Source organism: Engraulis encrasicolus, chromosome 9 (genome assembly GCF_034702125.1).
Source record: "Engraulis encrasicolus isolate BLACKSEA-1 chromosome 9, IST_EnEncr_1.0, whole genome shotgun sequence".
Taxonomy (NCBI): domain Eukaryota; kingdom Metazoa; phylum Chordata; class Actinopteri; order Clupeiformes; family Engraulidae; genus Engraulis; species Engraulis encrasicolus.
In genome coordinates, this window is record NC_085865.1 from 17,060,389 (window position 1) to 17,087,888 (window position 27,500).

A 27,500-nucleotide genomic window follows, 5' to 3' on the forward strand; every position below is an offset into this window, starting at 1 on the left:
GAGAGAGAGAGAGAGAGAGAGAGAGAGAGAGAGAGAAGGGGTTAACCAATTTATTTATTAAATATGTTTTTAGGGGCTTTTGTGCCTTTATTTGATAGGACAGTCTGAGATGGTGACAGGAAGTGAGTGGGACGGAGAGACGGGGTGGGATCGGGAAATGACCCCGGCCGGACTCGAACCGGGGTCCCCGTGGGCATGCAAGCCCAAATGTGGGGGGCTTAGCGCGCTGCACCACAGCACCCCCGGGGTTAACCAATTTATTACATTACATTACAGTACATTACACTCAGCTGATGCTTTTATCCAAAGCAACTTACAGTTACAGGGCATTGGTTACAGTCCCTGGAGCAATGTGGGGGTTAGGTGGTTTGCTCGAGGGCACTTCAGCCATGGGTGTAGGGAGAGGTAAGGGTGGGAATCAAACCTGCAACCCTCTGATTTTAAGACCACCTCCCTAACCATTATCATATCATCATATCATTTTCACAGAAACACTGGTAACACTTTACAATAACGTCCTATTCACAGCTTTATAAACACTTTATGAATAATGAACTAATTATCAACAAAATGTTTACAAATGTTTATAAATGGGCAAGAAATACTATGTTAACACAGCAGACACAGCTCAGTCGCAGCGGGACTGGAAGGTTATGGCCGAATGTCACTGAAGGCCAACAGTCGTAAAATGTTTATGACATGGACATGATGTTTATGACTTATCTATGACTGCATCATGACACTATTATGACACTGGAATGACATGCTTATGACACAGGCGTCAAGTAAAGTGTTACCTGATGTTGGCATAATGTTTATGGCACTTTCATGACTGTCGTGTCATGACACTGTTGTGACTGTTATAATTTCATGCTTTGATGGTTCTGTCAAGTTACCCACTCCGTTGAGTAATTAAGATGAGGGAGGAAGGGAGATGGTGTGTGTGTGTGTGTGTGTGTGTGTGTGTGTGTGTGTGTGTGTGTGTGTGTGTGTGTGTGTGTGTGTGTGTGTGTGTGTGTGTGTGTGTGTGTGTTTGTGTGTGTGTGTGTGTGAGGGGGGGGTGGGGGATGGGGGATGGCAAGGAGAGGATGAAATGATATTCATTACAGATTGTCATCTTACAGTCAGCCCACTGGGAGAAAACCAATAAGCTGCTCCTCACATCTTTCAGGGAAGAGTGAGGGTAGATTCAGTGTCAAATGAGGGAAGAGCTGTGTGTGTGTGTGTGTGTGTGTGTGTGTGTGTGTGTGTGTGTGTGTGTGTGTGTGTGTGTGCGTGCGTGTGCGTGTGTGTGTGTGTGTGTGAGAGAGAGAGAGAGAGAGAGAGAGAGAGAGAGAGAGAGTTAGAAAAAGGGGAAAGAGTGTGATAGAGGAGAGAGAGAAAGGCACTTAAAGATAGAAGGGAGAAAGAGAAGAGAGATAAAGAGAGTAACCGAGAGCAGTAGTAGGCCCATTAGTAGAAGAAGAAGAAGAAGAAGAAGAAGAAGAAGAAGAAGAAGAAGAAGAAGAAGAAGAAGAAGAAGAAGAAGAAGAAGAAGAAGAAGAAGAAGAAGAAGAAGAAGAAGAAAAAACAAAATGTAAGGCTTTATTGAAGGTGTATGACACTCCCTAGCTGCTACGCCCCTGCTCGTATCAAAACACCTCGCCGGAGTAAGTTCAGGAGAAGTCCCATGTCCCACTAGTTTGGATTGGGTCAGGAATGTGCCATTAAGTGTGGCACCTAACAAATGACAAATTAAATAGTGAAATACAGAAGTAACGAGAGACTGAGAAAGTGAAGGAAAGAAAAGAAGAGGCAACATATCAAAGTGCTTACCCGAAGGTATAGGACACTCCCACCCCATTCCTCCTCTCTCCTCCTCACATCCACTCTCCCTTCTCCTAGTCCGACAGTGGAGTGTTGCAGTGCTTAAGACCCATTAGCGGGGTGGCTAACGGCTAGCAGAGGTGATCAATAGGCTTCTGCATTCATTAGAGCGAAATCGACCCGGACTCCAGGAAAAGGAAACTAAGGACCCGGGCTGAGGAGGAGAAGGCCTCCCAGGGGACTACTATTCTCATGCAGACACACACATGCACACACACATACACACACACACGCACACACACACACACATACACACACAAACGCAGGCACGTATGCATCCACACACACACACACATGCACGCACGCTCGCGCACACACACAAACACACACACACACACACACACACACACACAAACACACACACACACACACACACACACCCCGGGGGACCAATGTTCTCAGAACAGGGAAAAGTTCACCTGGTGACTCACAGGTGGGCTGAATTATCTGTCACATTGACACACGCACACACTCGCATAAAAAGACACTACCGTATGCAAACACACATGCAAGCATGCGCACACACAGACACAGATACTTTATACACACAGGCACATACAGACAGAGAAACACACACACACAGACACACAATTAATGCCAATTAATGTTCCTTTGTCTCTAGATTACCACTAACCACCAACACATTGAAATTGTACATCTTAAACATACATTTTAACATCTACAGAAGGATGTTAACACATCTACCACAGACCAGAGAGTACTCATCTACTTTATGTAACGATTACAAGTCAGTAGGGCTGTAATGATACACTCAACTCACGATTCGGTTCGTATCACGATTTGATACACCCCACGATTTCGGAGATGTATCTCATTTGTCGCTTGGAAGCATTATCACATTGAATCATATGGTTGTGTTCTGGACAGAAGGATAACAAAACTTTGAAAGGGCGTATCATGATACTGCCTCCTTACATCACGATAGAGTATCGTGACTCTGAGCATAACGATTTCTCGGTTCGATCCAATATCGTTACAGTCTTACAAGTCAGATTGATTTGTATTCAATGGTTGATGTCCTGTTCACAAAAACATGACACAAACAAACAACCAAAAAAACCCAACCCCTGGCTGTCTTCCTGGAAAATCCCCTGGAAAAAAAGAAAAACAAAAGCCTCGCCCACTGAGCAGGTGTTTTTGTACCAGGGGTCTGCGAAATGAGATGCAAATCCTGCTCCAGCCTTCATTCTTCAGCTGTCCAACAGCGAAGGAAAAGCCGCTCGGTCCGTCTACTGACTCTCCCTCTCACTGACTGGCCCCCACCAGTACAATAGCGAGGGCTTTCCAATGGATTAGCCTCAAATACAGACAGATTAAAATAATCGGTGGCACGCTTTAGATGGAGAAGAGGGGAAAAAAATCCATCGATTCTCTCTTGAATCCAGGATGAACTCCATTCATGGACTTACTGCCGCCCCCCCCCCCCCCCTGTGTTTTGCACACAGTTGTCACACATCAGACACACACACGCACGCACGCACGCACGCTCGCACGCACGCACGCTCGCACGCACGCACGCACGCACGCTCGCACGTACGCACACACACACACACGCAAGCACGCACGCATGCACGCACACACACACGCACACACAGTGCTTACTTCCACCAAACACACACACACACACACACACACACACACACACACACACACACACATACACACAAGGCCGGTGACAGAGCTGAGCCCTCACAACAGCAACACACGGCTTTAGGGGTGAGATTTACTTCCAATCTGATAACACCAAAGGTGACAACAGTCTTGCCCAGCCAACCAAGCGGCCAAATCCCATGCGTGCCTGGACAAGCGCAGTGACAGGGCTAACAATACAACGTTATCTGTGGGCTCTCCGTTCTCGTTTGTGCCGGGGAAGTGCACAGCAAATGACTGGATTTCAAAGACGAATCGCCTCCAGAAAAAGGGAGTGGGGGAAAAGGTGAGTCCAGTCCGCTGGGATTTAAAAGGCCACGCAAACAGACAGACAGACAGAGAGAATCCCAAAGGCGTCAATAACATTCAATACGTGCTACGGTCGGTCCCCCCTAATGAAAGTCATTGTGACCAACAAGCTAACAGCCGGTGGTGACGTGACCTATTCAACAAGCGTCAATATGTCGGGCCGGCTAAATAACGCAGTGAAGCATCCCTCCTAGGATGGCGCTGGAGTTGTTGCCTGTGGTGGTGGTGGTAGGGGGCAACATGATCTCACAGAATTCCATGGAATAAACACGGACATTTGGGACACAAAATCTGTGTCAGTTTCAAGATTTTGCCAAAATTCTGTGCTATGGTCACGGAAGTGTTTTCCATGATGGACTGGCGGAAGTGCTTTCTGTATTCCCACAGCTCTGTGTTCCTACAGTCTTGTGTTCTCTCATGACTTTTCTCATTTCAAGACATTTCTTAATGACAGGTTAGGAATTGTTTATTTGGTCTGGGCACAGTTTATACGGCTAGTATTCTTTCGTTTAGTAAACAACTGTAACAACTGTCCCAAATGTCTGTGTCCATTCCACTGAATTCAGTGTGATCAGGCTGGGGTTGCAGTGGGGGAGTAGAGATGGCAAGAGTGTCAAAAGTGTCCGTGGTGGTGTGCAGTAAAAAATAATAATAAAAAAATTGCAGTGGTAATTCTGAGTGTTGCATTAACACTATGAAGCCATGTGTGTGCTCCAAAACTTTAAGTCAAGACTCAAAGCGTTTATTAGCACTAAATTGGGGACCAAAAATGATCAAATTACCATAACTCTCTCTCTCTCTCTTGCTCTCTCTCTCTCTCGCTCTCTCTCGGTAGTATTGTTGGATGTGTGGGTGGTGGGGATGGGGGGGCCTGCTGACACACAGGATAAGCTGGAGCTTGAAAGACGAGCCAGAGCCTCCGTAGAGGACAGCCAGCATATGCAGCACTTAGCAGGGTAATGGGTAGAGCCAAGCAACTGGGGAGAGGGGGATAGCGGAGGAGAGGAGAGCAGAGAAGAGAAGAGGAGAGGAGAGGAGAGGAGAGGAGAGGAGAGGAGAGGAGAGGGGAAGAGAGGAGCGGGGAGGAGAGGAGAGGAGAGGGGAAGATAGGAGAGATAGAGGAGAGGAAAAGGAGAGGAGAGGAAAAGGAGAGGAGAGGAGAGGAGAGGAGAGGAGAGGAGAGGGGAAGAGATGAGGAGAGGAGAGGAGAGGAGAGGAGAGGAGAGGAGAGGGGAAGAGATGAGGAGAGGAGAAGTAGTGGAGAGGGGAGGAGAGGAAGAGGAGAGGTAGAGGAGGTAGAGACAGAGGGGAGGAGAGGAGAGATAGAGGAGAGGAGAGGTAGAGATACAGGAGAGAAGAGGAGAGGAGAGGTGGAGGTAGAGAGGAGGAGAGATAGAGGAGCAGAGGGGAGAGGAATAAAAAATGGAGAATATTCAAAGAGTGGGGGAGATGAAAGGAGAGAGTGGAAGATGTGTGGGAGGTGAAGAGCTTAGAAGAGAGACAAGAAAGATGGATAAAAAAGGAGGGATAGGGAAAGAGAGTTGATAGATGAGTAGAGAATAACAGAGTGGGGGACAAGAGATGCAGAGGAGAGAAGATGGGGGGAGCAGAGAGAGATGGAGATATGGATACAGGTGATTCATGAGGTCAGAAAGGACAGAGTGGAAATGATAGGATAGAAGAGAAAATATGGGGGAAAAAGGGAACAGAAAAAAACTGAAAAAGAGAAATGAAAGGAGCCAGGGGGAAAGGAGAAATAGGGAGGAAAGGGAGAAGAGAGACTGTGAAAAAAGAGAGTTAAAGAGAGGGGGAAGCTGGGACCAAAAGGAGAGGAAGTACTTTTCCCCCTTAGCGCTACAGTGACCGAATGCTAATACCAAGGACAACAGAGAGTGCCCATGTGAGCAGTTGAAACAGTGGAGTGACTCAGCACGTGCCACACACACACACACACACACACACACACACACACACACACACACACACACACACACACACACACACACACACACACACACACACACACACACACACACACACACACACACACACACACACACAGGCCCCTTGTCACTGACTGTTAGCATCTTTTTACATTCGATTCTAACCATCCAGCTCAATCTGTTCCAAGGCATGCAAAAACATTCTTTTTACCACATGTCATGTTACAAAATGGTGCAGCTATATTTGGACAAAGAACTTAAAAAGGATAACAATTCCCCAAGACCTCTTCAGGGCCAAAATTACATAACAACACAGAAATGGAAGAAAATAAATAAATTATATTTTCCTGCCCCAACATTTTCACGTCACCAAAGAAGTCCGTTGGCCAAACAGACAGAGAGAGAAGCTCAAAAAACGTTAACTCAAAACACTAAACGACATGCTAGCCCTAACCGCAGGGGCAATGTGGATATGATGAAACATGCATGCTGAGATGGCGTTACATCACTAGGTGCTGCACTCTAGCCCTGGGTGACCTGTGTGATGTTTTGACTGCTGTGTTAGAGTAATAGACGCAGCCACACAGCCTCAAGGTCAACAGACCAACTGTGATCAGATAGATTGGCCAGTTTTGACCGCTAACTTGCTGGTGGCATAGCTGGGTAAATGAGAGGGGAGGGTAGAACAAACAAACAAGCACCAATAACAAAATGAATGGGTTGTAATGTGGAGGAGATGAATGTATAGGAGTGTATATTTGAGTGTATATGAATAGATGTGAGTATATGGATTGTATATGGATGTCTGAGGATGTTTATGTGTCTATGTGTGAAAATCGTGTCTATACTGTACTGAAATGAGATGTGTACTACAAAGATCTAACCTGATGGAACTGAACAGTCTGATGTGAAAACAAATATCCCTATGGGACAATAAAAAAATCTAATCTAATCTAATCTAATCTAAAATCTAAATCTCACACAATATGATCTAAATTCTACTGATTTCTATGGCCATAAATCTACAGAAAACCCTGGCCAATATGTTTCCGCCCAATCAACCCAATCTGGCAACCCTGACGATGATCAAGTCAAGTTAGCTTTTATCGTCACTTCCTTCATACGTATGCACAGACATACAAGGAAAAATGAAATTATGTTTTCACTGATATGAATGATGATATGAAAGTCATGGGTCATGAGCCTCATAAAAGCTTTTTTTGCACACTCTCATCTCACAGTAAGTAATGAGACAATGTGATTACAGTACCACAACTACCATTCCCAGATGTGTCATGTTTTCCCTCTTTTTTTCCTCCATTCTGGCAAGAAATCCCTCCCTGTCCTGAAGCTCCCTGTCCCAACGAGCTGAGGAACAAGCATCGTACAAATGTTAAGGAGTGAATTTATATTCTAGCCGCTTTTCCACTCTGTATAGTATGCCAAAAGTACTTAACGGCATACTGGTGGTGGATGGATGCCACGCAACACAGCAGCTAACAAAACAGTGTGGAGAACAAGCACAAGTACCACAAGTATCACAGCTAATCACATAAAATGCCAGAAGATATATTGAATTGCTGTTTGCATTATGGGTATTTTCTACCCTGAATACACTGATGCCTTCCTGTCAAAATAGCTTAACGCGTGCATGGATATTTGAGCAAAATTTCATAACCATTTTCTGTGAGAAAGGATGAAGTGGGTGACAACTGACAACAAAGTCCTATTGTATCGTAAGTGACTGCTTGACCTTTGTAGTAGAGGTCATTCTGCACAGTCCAGACCCACTCTCACGTGACCACGCAGTAAAGTGAAGCATGGAAGACAAAATCAAGCGAACTAAAAGCCAGAATGCTACGTAAGCCATTATCAGACTGTGCGAGTATTCAACATCCGTTAAACTGTCATCCGTTAAACTTTGCTCCTTTTCTCTCTCTGTTGCAGGTGCTCTCGCTAATCCTCACCTCCATTTGAAGCCGGTCAATGCTGGTCAGTGTTTTCCAGCAGCACACCCAGTCACTGATACCTTCAGCTCCCCCTCAGATGTGGCCAGCCTTCTGGCCGGGAAGGCTGTAGACCCACTCTCAGCAAAAAACACATTGCGGAAATATCACCCGAACGAAATAGAGCAGCAGAGTGACAGTCCACAGTTAACTTTTTCAGTATTCAGTCGGTTTAACAGTGTTGGAGTATATTCGATCCCACAGTGCTCTCAAAGTGTTGGTTTATGCCTGAAAAATCGCAGCGGTGAACTGACAAAATGTCAGGGATGGATAAAGTTGAGGCAAGAGGAGAGCAAATAGTTCCACATGGGTTCCAAGAAATATCGGACAACTGATGGCGACACATCTCAGAAGCACTGCAAGATGCTTGTTTGGTCATTAATTCCAGCAGGAGATATGGTCAGTCAGTCCGATGAGCATCAAATCCTCCACAGCATCATAAATCCGAAGAATTAAGATCACGGGCAGTTGCTCAGAATCACATCACTTATCCAGGACCATGCCCTACTGTACACAAATGAAAAGGTATTCAACAGCACACCACAGAAAAACGTATAAATATCCCAGCCTAAGCAGGGGTCCGTATCTCGAAAAAGGTCTTTGCTAACGACGGTAGCAACGTCCTTCGTAAGAGCGACTCAACTCTCTCTCGACAGCGACGCTCACCACTAAATCCAAGGGAATAGTAAGACGGTCTTAAGACGGTTAGCAACGACAAGAATCGAGAAACGGACCCCAGGCTAACGATGAGCAATCCTCAGAGAATGTTTGCTGAAGATTAGAAAAATATGAAAGATGCCCAGTAAGCTTCCGATATTCAGAGGGCATTCTTGGATGCCTGATATCCCCACCACTGTCTTTATTCCATGCCACACAGTGATCAGATCACTGTAACTGATCTCTTACATTCCCCTCGCCTGCAGAACAAGAGCTACGTTTTGGTCACAGCACACATTGAAGTCCCGTTATGTCCCTTAAATTGAAACCACACTGTTGCAGCTTTAAAACAGAACACAAAGCAATAGAAACAGTGTGAGAGAGAGGGAGAGAGAGAGAGAGAGAGAGAGAAAGAAAGAGAGAGAGAGAGAGAGAAAGAAAGAGAGAGAGAGAGAGACAGACAGACAGACAGAGAGAGAGAGAGAGACAGACAGAGGAGGCAAATGTACAAAGGAAAGAGAAAACATAGCCACAGAGACAGAGGGATATGAAGAGCATGTTTCAGATTTGTGAAGAAATGATGACATCTATGATGTATCACATCTCCTCTGACTGCATTTCGAGAGGAACACATTCTCAGTTGTTGCGACAGCTCTGACAAGCTCAAGTGTCTCAAGAGGGGCAGATGGGAAAATGGGAGTAGAAGAGGCATTTCCCCCCTTTATTCGGCTGTTCATCAGTCAAGACAAGACATGACAGAGTGGGAGAGGCAGCAGAAAAGACGGGAGATGGGACGCCGAGAGAGACAACACAAGAGGAGCATGACAGCACACCCTCAGAAAACACAAACAATAATAAAAAGCACATTTTTCAAAAGATGACAAGCGAGATTCTTACCCAGCATGAGATCCACATCAGTGTTCTGACCCTCCTCCTCTTCCTAATCCTTGCCATTCGACTTGGGGACATCCCTATCAGTTTTGTCACCTCAAACTATTTACGTGGTGCTATCCTGTGTGTTTGAGTGAGCAGGGCTGAACATCATATAACAGTTAGTCAACTCAACCTTTGAGCGTCAAATGGCATTCTAATCTGCTGCATGTGAGCAAAACCTGAGCGGACCTTCAGTCCTGACCCAGTCCATCCGCCAATCTGTACATGCGTACAACCAACAACCCCCACCTTCCCCACATCTCCCCCACCTCACGGCTACCTTTTTCCCACGACAAGAGCATCCGACCCTGGGCCTTCCGCTCCCACTCCCCCCCCCCACCTTGTGGTTATTTTTACCTCCAGGAAGCAGCGGAGGAGCAGGGATCAGGTTTAGGGACGCTCAGCACTTCTAAGGGCCACGGCAGCACAATGGAGCACAGTGCTGTATCAATGACAGTCAGACAGGGTGTCTGGCTAAGCACAGCTCCTGCTCACTGGCTCAGTGAAATCAACAAAGGACATTCGGCCCGTAGTCCGACACACGGATGAAAGTTATCAAAGGTGAGTGTGCAGGGGACAAGAGGGTCAGACTTAAATTAATGACATCATACTGTAATCTTTTAGCCAGTCTGGGAAGAATTCTATCTACAGGAGCAGCTGACAGTGAGACAGGGTGTCTTTCTTCACACAACTTCACTTTTTTGAGTGAGTGTGGATTAGCATAGCTTAGCCTCACTAGCTCAAGGATGTCGATTCTTCCTTCCTTTTGACAGGTTGAAGGGATGAAGATATGAGGGATGTAGGGTTTAACTTTACTTGGATGACACCATAGTCTAACATTTCCGCAATTTGTAAACAATAAAGTACATCAATCTACAGTATTTCATTCACAGATTGTCATATCAGTTACAATGAAGCAGGATGTCTGGCATAGCATTATGTTGATCTAGCTCAATGGTGTCATCAAAGGTCATTTTGCCCGCATCACAAGTGTTCAAAAGTCAGAGTTAGTGCAGGGGGCAAACACTCACCCTGCTTAGGCGAGGTCATGTTTTAATCTTCAACCAGCCTGTTACAAACGTAACATAAAAGGGACTCGAAAACTGAAAAACGGTACAAAAAGGATATTTATTAAACAAAGTCTAGGGGAGAGAACGAAAAATAAGGGGCCGAGCCCCTGTTGCAAACAAGAAAATAGCCTTGCAAAACAGCCGAACAATACAAAAAGCAGCAAAACGCAGCTGTAGTCAGGGGAGTACAAGCCGGACGCTCGGAGGAGGAGGGAGAGTTGAAGTCACCCTCCGGTTTAAATACGCAGCGCTCCTCCCCAATCCCCAGGTGTCGCCACTGATGAGCCCTGTGAATCTGTTGAGGACAATCATTAAGTTAACAGTCCCCAACAAGACAGTAATTGATAGGGGGGGGGACCAAACTAAACCTGGAGGTAACACAACCTAGCCTGGGATGAATAAGGTAAATCTACAGCTGTACATATCATAAAATAATCAGTCTGTGAAAAAGAAACATATTTTCAGATATATTATAACATAACTAAGGTTATTAGGGTTTTATGTTTGTTCAAAGTCTTTGTCTGACTATTTTCTGCTACTGAAGGGCATGTTGGCAATCAACATGGTTGCTCAATAAGCAATATAGCCCAGGAGTGTGTCTTGGAAAAGTCAGGTGATTGCGTTATTTGCCAATGGTGACCTAGGTTTGATTCTGACCTGGGTGCTTTCCATTCACGTTCCCATTCCCCAGTCCTCATCCCTCCCCTTATCATTTCCTGTCTGTCGACGTTTCACTGTCCTGTCAAATAAAGGCACTAGTCAGGTTATGATATTCATTTGATGGGAATTTAATGGCAGCACTATCACATGGTTCTAATGGATTATCTATGGGGGAAAAAATGTAATGAAATATTTAAAAAATGGAGTCAGGAATGGGATTGAAAGGTTACAGTATAGTGGGGCGTGACAGTGATGAATGAGGCTCTCTGTGAAAGAGAATCATTTCGCCTACAGATATGTAACTATACTTTTCACCAGTCACAATGAAACAAAGCAAAACAAAATTCAGAAAGAGGAGTCCATGCATGTGATGGATGCTTAGTTGGTACTATATGTCCATAGTTGAAGCAGCCGGCAAGCACATTTCAGACGACGGAAATGAAACCCTCTTTATTCTAAGCGCAATATTGCACAAGCAGAAGTGCTTTTCCATGCTGCACCACGATAAATGGATTACATATTCTGTAAATGACAGTGAAGTGGAAACAATAGCCTGGCAGGACAGTTATTAAGACATTCTACCCAGTGGAGCATCATCCATTTATTTTAGCTAGCAGCTTGCTTGCTCGATACACACACACAGAGACACAGACATGGACACAGACACAGACAGACACACAGAGACAGACAGACAGACAGACAGACAGACAGACAGACAGACAGACAGACAGACAGACAGACAGACAGACAGACAGACAGACGCACGCACGCACGCACGCACGCACGCACGCACACACACACACACACACACACACACACACACACACACACACACACACACAGTGGTGTAGTCTACGTAGAACGCGGGTATACGGAGTATACCCACTTCTAAATTTCAGGGATTTCAGTATACCCACTTAAAATTGATTGATCCATTGTTTTGAATAGCACAAATGTATACAGTATACCCGCTTCAAAAATGCTCAAGTATACAGTATACCCACTATAAAAAAGTAGACTACACCACTGCACACACACACACACACACACACACACACACACACACACACAGCCATTCCCATCCCCATAAGAAGCCATCATCGGCACAGTATAATCACCCTATAACCATCTGAGAGGGAACCACCACCCTCCATCACAATCCATTGCAAGCGCCATTGCCACAGCTATTGGATCGGGGATCATCATATTCATGTTATACCGTACAGTATACTGTATGATGTTTGGCTGTTCCTTCTTTGAAGGAAAAAAAAGAAGAAATAAGCGTGGCTTTACAGTTGAAAAGATATCATCATGCAGCTGGCAAAACTGAATCCTATTTTGGTGACAAAATCTGTAATTGCACAGGCAGTAGCATGTCAATGGAGTCTTCATGGCAGGGCAAACACATGGAGGAATGTGATGATGTTCTATTTTCCAATTGCTGTACTTAAACAGGCAAGGTAACAACGCAAATTGGAATCTGAATATGAATCTGATGTAGAAGTGGATGTGTGATGTGGAAAATCTCTGGGATTGATGGGTAAGGGGTGAACCTGTATGCAGTACTAATCATACAGCTAAAAGGAATACTATCTTAGTGTTAAAACTGCAATTACACAGAAAAGGGGAGAAGTTAAAGTGGTGATGGAGTAGAAAATGGCACCATGAAGAGCTGGCTGGTGTTGTATGGGCAGGTCTCTCCACCTCTCCATCATCCTCAGCTGAGGATTCATTCCGCTGGATGGAGGAAAGGTGGGGGAGGGGCAGGCTGCTGGAGGCAAGAAGGTCTTCCTCGCTTTCTCTTTCACCCTCCGTCTCTCCCCCCCTCTCTCTTTTCTCTCAGCCCCTCTCCCTCCCAATCTTTCCCTTTCTCTTGCTCTGTCTCTCTGTCACTCTGCCTGTCTGTCTTTTTATACCCACCTCCTCTGTCTCTGTCTCTCTGTCTCTGTCTCTGTCTCTCTCTCTCTCTCTCTCTCTCTCTCTCTCTCTCTCTCTCTCTCTCTCTCTCTCTCTCTCTCTCTCTCTCTCTCTCTCTCTCCTCCACTAATCCTTTAGGCAAGACAGAGAATATGAAGAATGGGCTGGGTGGTGGGTGAATGGGTTGGCAGGGGGTGGGGGGGAAATCTTGAGAGCACTGGACTGTGCTGCAGCAGCACGCAACCTCTTCTTCTGTCCTCATGGGGGACTGCAATCCTCCATACATACCTCCACTCATCCATCCATCCACCCATGCTTTCATGTGCAGCATGTAGCAACGTTCAGGGCCTATTGTCTGTGCCCAGGGGGCAAATTCGACCTAATGAAGTCATGTATTTGCGCTGCACAGAGACACTGAGGATGAGCCGAGGATGAGCTGAGAGCTGAACTGCATGTAGGACGACAGCCAAACAATGGAGGAGAGATATAAATACGGCCGCCCCCCGCTTTACGAGGCAGTTCATTTGTTAGATTAGTGCCTGGCTTATCGAGATGCGGCCCGCTCGTAGATAAAGTCCCGTATCGTCTCTCGTCATCTATGAACTGCTCGATCTGTCTGCACTGCTGCTGCTGCTGCGGCTGCAGCACAGGGAACCTCAGCGTGACCAGGATGAGACACAGAGTCAATTGTGCAGTATTAATTAAACCCGTAGCAGAACTAAATCCACTCCATGAATAAAATGAAATGGAATTAAATTAAGTAAAATAAGAGTCATTTCATATTACCCTGTAAGTATTAAATCAAGTAGCAGGCTTCACTCAGGTTTCTTGATAACTTTTTAGGGTGCTGTCCCAAATGAATACTTAGAATCAAAGAAAAGGGGGGCGCACCTTGCATCAATTTTTTCTTCTTTATTTTTGTGCACAGACGTGTTTCGGCGTGTGCCTTCCTCAGTGTGCAACCTGTAAGTGTTGAATAAATCTTAATTCAACACTTACCTGTGGTGTATTTAGTCCTGAAGTAACACTGAAAAGGTGCACTGTGGTAAAGATATGAAATGTGAAAAGCAGGGAATGTGAAAAGATGGAGCCCATTTCCACAGTCATTTACATGATCGATTATGATACTCCAGCACATGGAACAGTAGTGCAGAAAATGCAAAGACACGAGTCGGAGAATCTCAGCAAGTGGACACTGCAACAGACTGATTGATTGGTTATTGACGAGCACAGTGCTCTCTGCACTCTATGTATCTACTGTACTGTATTGATGGCATCATCTCTACCCACTATCTGGCCAACTTGATAGAGCTGATGAAAACTGACTGCAGGGGTGAAAATTCTGTTACATTTATATCTGATCCACACGATCTCAGCTACACACACGTCACCCTACTACCATTTGGCCGTAGATAGGCCTACAGAAGCATGTGCGCCCACACCAGCCGTCTAAGGGACAGCTTCTTCCGTCAAACTATCAGGATGCCATGAACCGGCATAGACAAGAGCCACCCCTCCTCAACTCTTCACTCTACATCTCTTTTTTCAACCTTCCTTTTTTTTTTTTACTACAGAGACTTTTCCGACTTTTTCTAAATTTCATTCTTTATTTTTCCCTTTTTTAAAATTGATTGCTTAGAGAGAGAGAGAGAGCGCGTGCGAGAGAGAGACAGACAGACAGACAAACAGACAGACAGACAGACAGACAGACAGACAGACAGACAGAGAGAGACAGAGGGAGAAAGAGAGAGGGGGGCATCAAACAGCAAACAAATAGAGTTAGAAATAGAGAAAAAGGGGGGAAAGAACTGATGTTCTCACCATGACTGAGACGTTCTTGACGGTGACGCTGGGAGTGGTGGCCCTGAGCGCTCCGCTGACTCCATGGTAATACTTGAAGCAGATCTTTGTCTCCGCTGCAATGGGAGCAAGAAGACAGATCAGACAGTCAATACCAAAACACCAATATCCCCTTCATTAGTACAGGTACACGTACACGTGTTTTTTTTAATCTAGATTAATCTCACTGTAATTACGAAATTAATCTAGATTAATTTAATAATATAATATAATATAATATAATATAATATAATATAATATAATATAATATAATATAATATAATAATATAATCTAGATTAATCTATATCAAAATGGCTCATTCAGAATAGGCACGCTAGCGAAATAATGATGAAAATTCTTAAGACAGATGGCGCAGTAGACCAGAGCTCATCTCTTTTTTCCAAAATGCATCCCAGCTTTAAAAAAAATGGTCATGTTGATACACTGCAATATTTGTGAAGTGTGTCAAATATGTTAGGAAGCATTTACAGTCATAAGCTACTGAAATTTCAAAATGAACAGGGCTATAAATTGTAGAAACAAATACAGATAAATCTATCAAACATTTAGGCCATTTAAACAAAATGACCTCAACAATTCAGCATTTCTAATGGGGGGCGGAGAGAGAGAGAGAGAGAGAGAGAGAGAGAGAGAGAGAGAGAGAGAGAGAGAGAGAGAGAGAGAGAGAGAGAGAGAATTTGCCACTGACTGTTAAAAATGGCAGGAGGCTCCTTTCAGAGAGGGAGGAGTTAGGCTACTACGCTTCAGATATCTAGAACCTACAGCGCTGGCCCACAGCGATTTGACAGTTGTTCTCAGAGTTAGAATGCCAGAGGAGTCACAACTGGAAATGAATTCAGTTTGCAAAAAAAAATTAAGAAATATCAAGCGCGACGACCGTGCTACACGTGACATGAGAATATCTCACTGAGTCGCAAATGCGCGATTGTAACACAAACATTGAGCGAGAGTAGATACTGACAGTTTCAGTTTGACAATCTTCAAAATGCATATCACACGGAATGTTTTGCAAAACAACGGCTACCACGGTAGAGAGATTAATATTTACAGCATGCAAACACTGTTCATATTTAGTAGGTCTGCTGAAGCAACAGGTGGAGAGGAGAAGCGTCTGGAGCGCAGTCTGAAAGCGTCTGTCAATCTAACGCAATGGTGACATGCATACCCAAACTCCAAACCCATATTTTGAGAATAGATTAACGTGCGATATTTTCTTTATCGCCCGATAAGAGTCTCACATTATCGCAGCACGTTAACGCCGATAACGGCCCACCACTATTGTATACATGATTTATTCATATGATACAAAAAACGATAAACATATAATACCTAAAAACAAACCATTTGAACTGTATAATCAAGTACAACAATTCAAACCAAATCAACAAACTTTTCAGTTTAGTATTTTTTACAGCCCATTTCTGTAGATTATCTATAAAATGCACTAAGAGGGTTTTACAGTGCTTTTGCCTACATCAACGTGCTTAGAAAGAACGCAGGCCTACTCTCACTGGATTGAGCAATTTGTCTGGACTATATCCAGATTTGAAATAATGTCTAAATGTAATAAAAAAAATATATAAATCTACTGTATTGTGCCCTAATAAGAGTGTTTGTCTCTTCTTCAATGAAAACAAAGGGGAATGAACTGTCAATATACACAAGCATATCCATTTCATTAGAGGCCAAATTGCCACCCTGTTTACGCCCTGTGCAAAAAATAGTATACATGCACTGAACTTAACGGAGAACTCATGACACAATTTTACATACAGTATGTGAAGAGGTGTGTGAGCAATACAACTTTGTGTTGAAATTGACACGAATTCTCCTTGAAAGAAGATCTGATTTTTTTGAACATTTGGATTGAATACAGTCTATTACTCTACATCAAAGTCTTTTCAGCATTTCCTCTACACAGTCTCACCCCAAGTAGTCAATTTTTGACTACTCAATTTTTGACACCCCAACACTGCAATTTTTGACGTCTTGGGTATTCCTTCCACGTCACATTTTGACTATGTCCTCAAAGGCGCCCCCTTGTGGCAGCATAACGTCATTGAGGTTAGGTTTAGGAATAGGTTTAGGGTTAGGCCACATAGTCAAAATGTGACGTGGAAGGAATACCCAAGACGTCAAAAATTGCCGTCTGGTCCAAGGTAGTCAGAAATTGACTACTTGGGGTGAGACTGCGTTGGGATTTCAGGATTTCCGTTGTGCCCTTGAGTAACAGTCCACCCTTTTTATTCACGTAGGCTATTTGCAGTATTTCCATTATTCATGAATGTGCACATCATTTTTGTCGATGTGTTTGCATTGCCTAGTTTAACAGTATAGCCAAATTAAGAGTAGCAATGCAAGTCTATGAGGACAAACACAACATCATCAAATGTACTTACAAAGTACTTTGAAATTAATGTAAAATTTACCAGAGTGCAAAACAGCTATTTAATCCCGTCCTGTGATCACTTGTGGCTTGATGCTAATTCCCCAGTTCACTTCCAGTGATTACGCTAAGCTATGCTAATAATTCTGATCCAATAAATCTAAGTACTGAAAAAACTGAGAAGAAAATGATATGCACATTCATGAATAAGGCTTGGAAATACTGCAAATATGTGAAAATCAAAAAAGGGTGGACTGTGCCCTTAACACAGAGACCTCCATCAGTGAGAGTATATAACCTGCCGCAGTTGGTAGTAATGGGCGCCAGGACTTATGTGAAGTTGTGCCAATGTTCTGAATACATTACGAATACATTACGAATAACTCATGAAAAATTCATGCCGTGCCGTGCTACGCCTTCCTGAAATTGTTGTTGCATCTGAAGTTTTTTCAGTGAGCAACATATCTTCTAGTTATGGTGCTAGAGGCCATTGTCATGTTTACATTATGGTAGTCTACACAAGTCAAGTGGCAAGTGGCAACATATTTGTTTTGCATTAGAAAGAAAAAAAGAATGTTGCGCGTATGAATGTACAATGTAATCCATGTACAACATGGAGCCGAAGACAAAGTATTATTAGCCTGTGGCACTAAGAATTTCCTTTCATGTCTTGCAGAAAGAATGCCTTTACTGTACAGTCTTGTCATCCCAGTGATACCAAAGACCAAAACAGTGTGGACACTAAGACCACGAGACAGCTTGGGCTTCCACTAGTTGTAAAAAACAATATTCCTATGTTCTCCATGGATTCCATGACTTTTGAACTGCCAGTGTAATAGTAATCGTATACTAATTGTGGTATAGTGTCAGGGGAAGGGGATCAAATAGAGAACTGTTTAAGACAGACCATAGCAGCTCACACGCGCGCACGCACACGCGCATGCACGCACGCACACACACACGCACGCACACACACACACACACACACACACACCAGGGCTTGACATTAACTTTTTCGCTTTCCAGCCGATGTGGGTAGTGGTTTTCCCGAGTCACTAGCCATCCAACTACTCTACTAGCCACAGTTTAAAAAAAAAAATATATAAAAAAATATATATATTTTTTTATCTACGCTGTACATTTAACCTCAGAAGATAGGGTGCTTAAAGCAAGAAGGTGAGTGCATGGATTTCTACATGGAAATAAAACAATCAAGTAGAAACTGAGTAACTGAGCTTTTTCTTGAACTAAACAATTGATACACAAGCGGCAAAGTGCAGAATATAAGCTATTCTGATATGTCATACCATAGAATAAGCTACCTGCCAAATTGGCTAGTGACACTGAAATTGTTACCAGCCACAGCCAAGTTTTACCAGCATTTGGCTGGTTGACAGGTGCCAGTGTCAAGCCCTGACACACACACAAACACACACACAAAAACACACAAAAACACACACACACACACACACACACACACACACACACACACACACACACACACACACACACACACACACACACACACACGCATACACATGCACAAAGGAGTAATGGCATGTGAGGCAGGGGTGTAGCAGCACATTTTGGGCCCTATGTACAATCAGTTCCAATGGACCCCCCCCCCCACCCCCCAGCCATATATCTTCATACATCTGACACTGTGTGGGCCCCCTATACACTGGTGACTCAGTCACGCTTTACCCCCCTGAATGACACGACACCAGTGATGTGAGGCATGCTCTAGCAGGTAGCAAACAGTAGAGAGGACACACACACACACACACACACACACACACACACGCACACGCACACGCACACGCACACACACACACACACACACACACGCACACTCGGCTGGAGGGGGGAAGATGAACTACATGGCCCTGACCTGGGGAATACAGCGTTTGACAGTAAGATTGGTCTTTGCCTCCGCAGCTGCAGGCACCAGAGGGAGGGAGAGTGAGAGAGTGTCTCTCCCTGCAGAATTGACCATGTGGAGTCAGAAACAGGCAGGTGCTTGCATGCGTGCGTGTATCTGTGTTTGTGTGTGCATGTGTGTGTGTGTGTGTGTGTGTGCGTGTGTGTGTGTGTGTGTGTGTGTGAGAGAGAGAGAGAGAGAGAGAGAGGGAGAGAGAGAGAGAGAGAGAGAGAGAGAGAGAGAATGTAAATGTGTGTGTGTGTGCGTGCGTGCGTGCGTGCGTGTGTGTGTGAGTGCGTGCGTGCGTGCGCGCGTGTGTGTGTGTGCGTGCGTTTCTGCGTGGGTGTGCGTGTGTGTGTGTGTTGGCCACATGGAGGCACAAACAGGTAGCACAGCACAGCACAGCACAGCAAGTGGTTACTACGCCTTTCTATAAACGGGTACCAAGCGTGGCACATTTCGCCTCTCTGGCCCACTTTTACATATATACAGTTTATGTATTGCTTTTTCAAGCCCTCTCAGAATAGCTCAGACCAGGTGTGGCTCTCACACACTCCTTCTCTCTCTCTCTCTTTCTATCTCTCTCTCTCTCTCTCTCTCTCTCTCTCTCTCTCTCTCTCTCTCTCTCTCTCTCTCTCTCTCTCTCTCACCACACACACACACACACACACACACACACACACACACACACACACACACACACACACACACACACACACACACACACACACACACACACACACACACACACACACACACACACCTGCTCTGCTCTTTCTCTGCTGTGCTGTCAGCTAACAAATGGCCAACGATTTTACTCCTAAAGCGTTCCCATTCACTCCCAACAGAGACCATAGATAAATCCACTGGCTGGTCCTATATGCAGCATATGGAGCAATATTTATATACAGCATATTCATACATGCTGTGTACGTAGAATCTATTGGGTCAGTTGCAGATACATTTAGTGTTGCCTGACTTATTTTGGTGGAAATAGTGGCTAGGAAAAATGCACACAGACACACAGACAGGAATGCACACGCACACAGACATGGAAGCATGTGCATACCCACACACACACACACACACACACACACACACACACACACACACACACACACACAGGGAGGTCGACAGGAGGAACAAAGGGGTCTGTTGTCTCGGGCCCAAGGAGAGAGGGTCCCCAGAATTGGGTTGTCATCACATTACACGTATTGAATGGGGGGCCCTTTCATGTAACTTTGTCTTGGACCCGGTCAAAGCTGTCAGCGGGCCTGCATACACTTATGCCTCTTTTCCACTGCCGGTTTATAGGCCTACAGTTCGGCCGCCACTTTTTGCTTCACGATTGAGCTGTGTTGTGCTTAGGCTATTCAAAAAGCAAAAAGTGGCGGCCGAGTCGCGCTGTGTGGAGCTGTAGGCCTACCAGAAAAGCGGCAGTGGAAAGAAGGCAATACAGTACATTCTTGCACGCACGCACGCACATATTCCACAAGTCATGCTCCAGTTGAATTTTGTGTTTCCTGTTTGTCTTTTCCAGCTTCATGCTGCTGTTTTGATTATGCTCATCAGTTCAATATCTCACCAATTCCTTCACGGTTTAATGTATCATTTATCATTTGTCTGTCAGCTGTGTAATTGCATTCAAACAAGCATTTCCTCATTTATTTATTCTCTCTCGCTCTGCTGAAGAGAGGCGGGAAGGTAAGAAAAAAAAGATTAAGTCAGCAAAATTGAGAGGAAGGGGATGGAGACACTGGGCATGCATCAAAGTTATGCAGCCTGGACACATCTCTCTCTCCCTGTGTGCGTGCGTGTGTGCATGCGTGCATGTATGTGTGTCTACAGGGGTAGGAAATTCTATTAGGAGATAAAGAACATCTTTTGACTTAGCAACAGTGGGAGTCCTGAAAGCCTCTGTGTGTGTGTGCGTGTGTGCGTGCGTGCGTGCCTGCGTGTGTGTGTGCGTGCACACGCGTGTGTGTGATTGAAGATTCCTTGCCTTCTCAGGTCTAAAAAAGTCTAAACCTGTCATATATTTCTTGCATGTGAAGGCACTTAAGTGCACTTTCGTGTATAGTCTATATGCTGCATGCTTGTGGTGTGTGTGTTAGAGTGTGTCTGGATATGTGCTCGTGGCTGCACTTTTTGTGAATATACTCTTTATCCAAGTGTGTGGGCGTTTATGTAGGTTCACGAATGTAGGATCTCTCTCTCTCTGTGTGTGTGTGTGTGTGTGTGTGTGTGTGTGTGTGTGTGTGTGTGTGTGTGTGTGTGTGTGTGTGTGTGTGTGTGTGTGTGTGTGTGTGTGCATGCGTGCGTAGTGACAGAGGAAGCCTGTCATCCGATGCTGTGCAGAATGAAAGCAGCTGGGGAATGAAACTATAGCAGACAGCCCAGACAGAAACAGGAAATCTGGAGATGTGCAGAGCAGAAAAAGCAAGGGAGGGGGAGGAAGGGGAAGAGGGGGATGTGGAAGAGGAGAGAGAATAAAGGGAAGTGGAGAAGAGAGAGGACAAGGAGGAGAAAGAGGAGGAGAAAGAGGCGGATGAGAGAGGGGAGTGGAGAAGAGAGCCGAGGATGAGATAGAGGATGAAGAGGATGAGGATAAGGAGAAACGGGGATGGGAGAAGAGAGGAGGAGGAGGAGGATGAAAGAGGAAGAGGGGGATGCGGAAGGGGAGAGAGAAGAAAGGGGAGTGGAGAAGAAAAATAGGGAGAAAGAGGAGGAAGAGAAAGAGGGGGATGAGAGAGGGGAGAGGGGAAGAGAGGTGAGGAAGACAAAGAGGATGAGGATGAGGAGAGAGGGGATGGGAGAAGAGAGGAGGAGGAGGATGAGAGAGAAAGAGGGGGATGTGGAAGAGGAGAGAGAATAAAGGGAAGTGGAGAAGAAAAATAAGGAGAAAGAGGAAGAAGAGAAAGAGGGGAGTGGAGAAGAGAGGGGAGCATGAGATGAGAAAGAGGACCAAGAGGATGAGGATGAGGAGAGAGGGGATGGGAGAGGAGAGGAGGTGGAGGAGGAGATAGGGAAAGGAAGAAGAGGGGAATGTGGAAGAGGAAAGGGGAGAAAGGGAAGTGAATAAGAGAGGGAGAGGAAGAGGTTGAGGCCGGTAGCAGACAGAAGCAGGCCGGTTTGAGATGTAGAGAGAAGAGACAAATGGAAGAGGGGGAGGGGGAGGGGGAGGAGGTGAGAGGAACAGGAGGATGATAAAGAGAGAGAAGAGGATGAGGCTGAAGCCAGGCTCAAGCTACATGACTCCCGATTTTGTGTCTAATTTTTACACCAGGTTGCGCATCACACTTAGAGAGAATCACTACTGATAATCTTATCCCCGATCGTAAACACAGAGACAATGCCAGGCATTCTATTTCAAGTCGTTAATATCAACCAGTGTTTGATTTCTACGATTTGTGATCGGCCACTCTTTGAACCGGCCAAATTCTATCTTAGAAAGTCGGTCACAACGAGAACATCTTGCCCGACAATCGCTTGCAATGGACCTGCAGGGTAATGTTCCACCGATTTTCGTAATGGGGGCTTTCCAGCCGAGAGTCGGGCCGATAGTCATGTAGAATGAGCCTGGCTTAAAGGGACACTGTGTGAGATTTTTAGTTGTTTATTTCCAGAATTCATGCTGCCCATTCACTAATGTTACCTTTTTCATGAATACTTACCACCAGCATCAAATTCTAAGTTTTCATTATGACTGGAAAAATTGCACTTTTCATACATGAAAAGGGGGATCTTCTCCATGGTCCGCCATTTTGAATTTCCAAAAATAGCCATTTTTAGCTGCAAAAATGTACTTGGACCATACTAGAAAATATTTGTTTAATACTTCGTAAACTTTCATGTAAAGATCAAATTTGGCAATAGGCAGCCCAATTTCAATAAGCAGCATAGTTGCAGTACCTTTTTTGACCATTTCCTGCACAGTGTCCCTTTAAGGCAGAAGGCAGACAGCAGTAAGCAGAAGCAGCCAAGTTTGAGATGTACAGGGAGGAGAAAAAGTGCAGGGGGGGGAGGAAGAAGAGGAAGATTTGGAAGAGGAGAGATGATAGTAGAGAAGCAGAGAGAGAGGAGGAGGAGGACAGCGCAGACAGCAGCAGGAAGACGAGGAGAGCGAGGAGATGAGGAGAGCGTGGAGGTGGAGGAGGAAAAGAGCTGCAGTGGTAAGGGAAGGAGAAGGAAGAGAGAGAATGCACAAGGTTTCCGTAGGAGATACGTACAGCACAGGAGAATGAGTAGTAGTAGAAGAGAAGAAAGCGGGGAAGGACAGGAGGACGATGAAGGGAAAAGGGAAAACATCAGGAGGAGGAGGAGGAGGAGGAAAAGGAGGAGGAGGAAGAGGAGGAGGAAGAGGAGGAGGAGGAGGAGGAGGAGGAGGAGGAGGAGGAGGAAGGGTAAGGCTGCATAGTGAATAATCAGTGTGAAGGCCTATCAAAAAGAAGCGCACTGGCGGACCAGAAGGAAAAAAATATGTGTGCTACTTTCCCCATACAGTTAGGACCATTTCAGAGACAGACGATTGAACACCTGGCTGTGTTTGCATTTGTTACAGTAACAAACTGCTTCATGTTACATCATCATGCATTTTTTTAATACTGATGTTAGCTGATGTTTTCCCAATAATTTAACTTGAGGACTTGCTGAAAAAGTTGTAATGTAACAGGCAAAATGTTGCAATGTAAAAGCTATATAGATTCTATGAGGTATTGCCCATATTAATAATTAACGACTTGCATGAGCGAAAATGTAGATGTTGAAAACAAAACTAAATAGTTTGTCATTGTGTATGTACAGAGAGGTTGCCTCTTGAAAAAGGTTTAATGTTATTTTTTTTATGCTGTTTCTTTGAACACTCACATTCTACAAAGCAGCTGCTGGAGTCGATCTTCCACACGATCTGGCCTCTGTGAGACCCATTCACTCCACGGTTCTTGTAGTCCAGAAAGTTTTCGGACAGAACCTCATCTGAAAGAAAATGAAAAAATACATGTTATGCTATCGCAAAGCATTCCTACATATGAATTCAATTAAATACAATTAATACAAAAAAATTACTAATTCATGTATTCCGTATCCCATAACATTGTGTAGGCAGAAGGTTGCCCATTGCTGGTCAGAGTTTATATTGGGAAAACTATAAACCTTTTCTTAAAGGTACACTGTGCAGGAAATGGTCAAAAAAGGTACTGCAAATATGCTGCTCATTGAAACGGGGCTGCCTATTGCCAAATTTGTTCCTCACATGAAAGTTTACTAAGTAATAAACAAATATTTCCTTGTATGGTCCAAGTAGAGTCATTCGTGCAGCTAAAAATTGCTATTTTTGGAAATTCAAAATGGCGGACCATGGAGAAGATCCCCCTTTTCATGTATGAAAAGTGCAATTTTTCCAGTCATAATAAATACTTAGAATTTGATGGTGGTGGTAAATATTCATGAAAAAGGTAGCATTAGTGAATAGGCAGCATGAATTCTGGAAATAAACAACTACAAATCTCACACATTGCCCCTTTAACTGTACTGCTATGACGCTCCCTAAGAGCCTTGGGATCAAGCAGTTCCAGAAAGCCCTTCTCGATGGATGATGTGAGGCTAAAATGACTCATCATGATTAATTCACATTCTATGGGAGAATATCTCAGCTGAACTGTTAGATAAACTGACTCATTGCAGTGAATGTCCTTGTGTTACCAGAAAACAGCCTCTCTGAGCATGACGCATTGTTGAGTACACAATTCATTCATTGTGTATACTGCGAAGCTAAAGCACGGCCACCTTAATGTGTGTGCTGGGCCAATGGTTAGAAAGGGTGAGGAAGGGTGTTTAAAGATACAAATGCTAAGCTTTCAATCTTCAAAAAAGGCTAGATGCTGCCAGTTTACCTTATTGACAACCTGGATAGTTGGGAATCTTCACAGACACAGTAATAACCTTCCCCATGAGAACACACTAGTGTTTTAAAGATGTCCTATGGGACCAAACCTTCCTGAGGACAATTGCTGTTGGGGAAAACTGGGTCTGTGGACAATTTCCATGGGGCTATGCTGATTTTTGTGGGCAATTCATATTGGAACATACTGTTTTGGACAACTCCAAAGGAAGCAAATTGGTTGGGTGTTCCTGATTGCTGAAGGGGTTTGTTGTCCCATCTTTGCCATTAAGAAAAATGCATGTGGACTCCCTACACATTCAGCCATGGCTGACATGCCCTTCAAGACACCTAATTCCAAATCGACGGAGACCGTTACTCTTTCATTGGACAAAATCTACAATACCACCTTTCAAAAGGCACATTTTGATGCTATACGTTTGTGTGGGCATTGAACACCCCTGATCAATGTCCCATGCTGTCATCTGCTCATTGATACAGTACATGAGTTCAACTAAACACTTAAGAAAGAAGTTATATGCCACATTCTAAAAACATCTAAGTTTTCTTGTCTCCTGGAAGATTTTGATACTGCATAATTCACTCACCAATTGTGTTATTCACTCACTATCTGAATGAATGGCAATATGTACTAATGTACTCATTTTTAAATACTCTCATTCACTGACCGATGAGGTACATGCCGATCCAGTCCCCCGGGTCCACCTCCTCCTTGATGTCCCAGCAGATGACCATGTCCTGGGACTGGCCAATAGCGTAGCACGACGTGCTGACCATGAGCGTGGATCGGCTCTCGGGCGACACCAGGTCTGTGTCGCTGGTGGATCGGGTCAGCGCCAGCGGGTCGTGGTGGCCTCCTCCTCGGGTGAGGTACTGCTCGGGGGCGAAGTTGAATCGGGTCGCCCCGTCCTTGCACCGGCGCCGGCCCTGGGAGCTCCGTGACGGCGAGGCCATGGCCGCCAGGCCCAGGAGCCGGTTCTGGTACAGGTTCTAAATGGAACAAAACATGGAACATGATCCAAAAAATTGGAGCTTGGTTCTAAATAATGGAGGGGCAGCACATGTTCTGAAAGGGAAGGAAGGTATGACACGGAACTGCACAAGTGGTAAAAAGTTCTAGCAAGTGTAAGACCGGTTTCAAGATGAAGGAAAAATGTAACACACAACATGACACCCCGTGCATGCCTTCAAGCATGCTTCAAGAACAGCTGAGTAGGGCTGCACAATTATCAAAATTAATCGAAAATCGCGATTTAATCGTGATATCGCAATCGTGATTTCCATCGTGATTTAATCGTGGCAACAGTAACCGGCCTTTGAGTGTCCTTGAAGCCAGAACATGCTGACAGGCTGTTCTTTCTGGTCAAAAATCTGTAGGTTCGCCCAAGTTTCATGCTATTGCCTTCTACACAATTATTACAATTCTGTTTTATTTTGTTCATTACAAAGTCATCCTTGGCCATATTTCATTTCGTGATTTAAAATGAAATCCTGCCAAAAAAAAAATCAGTTGTTAATTGTTTAATAATCGCCATTAATAATCGTGATTTCGATTTTGATCCAAATAATCGTGATTATCATTTTTTTCCATAATTGTGCAGCCCTACAGCTGAGATTCATTCATCCCCCAATTACAGCAAGTTCTTCTCTGGTGATTCTACACTTTAGGTTACTGTATGTAGGCCTACCTGATGCAGCAGACACAGACCAGATTTCTATCACGTCTGCTGCTCTTACACTACAGTACATTTGTTGTAAAAAAAAAAGACAGCTTATAAAAATGAAGAGTACTTTCTACCCTTCAAAAGTTTTCGCTGAATTAATGAACTAGAACTGATTTTAGTCCACTCACTGCACATCATTTATATTCACTGTAGTGTTGCTACAGCATTATTGCAGCACACATCCTTGTGGGACTTTCAAGTGTATACTGGAAAGAGCAAGTCTGTGCTAAACTAGCACAAGTGTGTGTGTGTGTGTGTGTGTGTGTGTGTGTGTGTGTGTGTGTGTGTGTGTGTGTGTGTGTGTGTGTGTGTGTGTGTGTGTGTGTGTGTGTGTGTGTGTGTGTGTGTGTGTGTGTGTGTGTGTGTGTGTGTGTGTGTGTGTGCGTGTGCATGCATGCGTGCATGCGTGCACACGCGCGCGCGTGTGCGTGTGTGTTTTCAACTGGCACATCACGACTGTACTGCTACACATGTAGATGAGAGAAGGGGGAAACTGCACAGCAGGGCTTCCTTATGCACTCTGTAAACCACACACACACACACACACACACACACACACACACACACACACACACACACACACACACACACACACACACACACACACACACACACACACACACACACACACACACACACACACACACACACACAGAACTCCCCATGACAGCAGTGCT

The 27,500-nt window shown here is 44.6% G+C and overlaps 1 protein-coding gene across 1 annotated transcript in view; it reads right to left on the bottom strand.

The window, feature by feature from the left end:
• LOC134456122 (E3 ubiquitin-protein ligase HECW1) overlaps positions 1-27,500 on the bottom strand; it is a 144,156-nt gene that overhangs the window by 112,596 nt on the left and 4,060 nt on the right. Inside the window, exons 2-4 of the mRNA XM_063207555.1 lie at positions 25,768-26,089; positions 24,067-24,174; positions 14,854-14,948 (exon numbers count right to left, since the gene is read on the bottom strand). Of these exons, the coding sequence (XP_063063625.1) occupies positions 14,854-14,948; positions 24,067-24,174; positions 25,768-26,089 (525 nt within the window). The remainder of the gene's footprint in view (positions 1-14,853; positions 14,949-24,066; positions 24,175-25,767; positions 26,090-27,500) is intronic.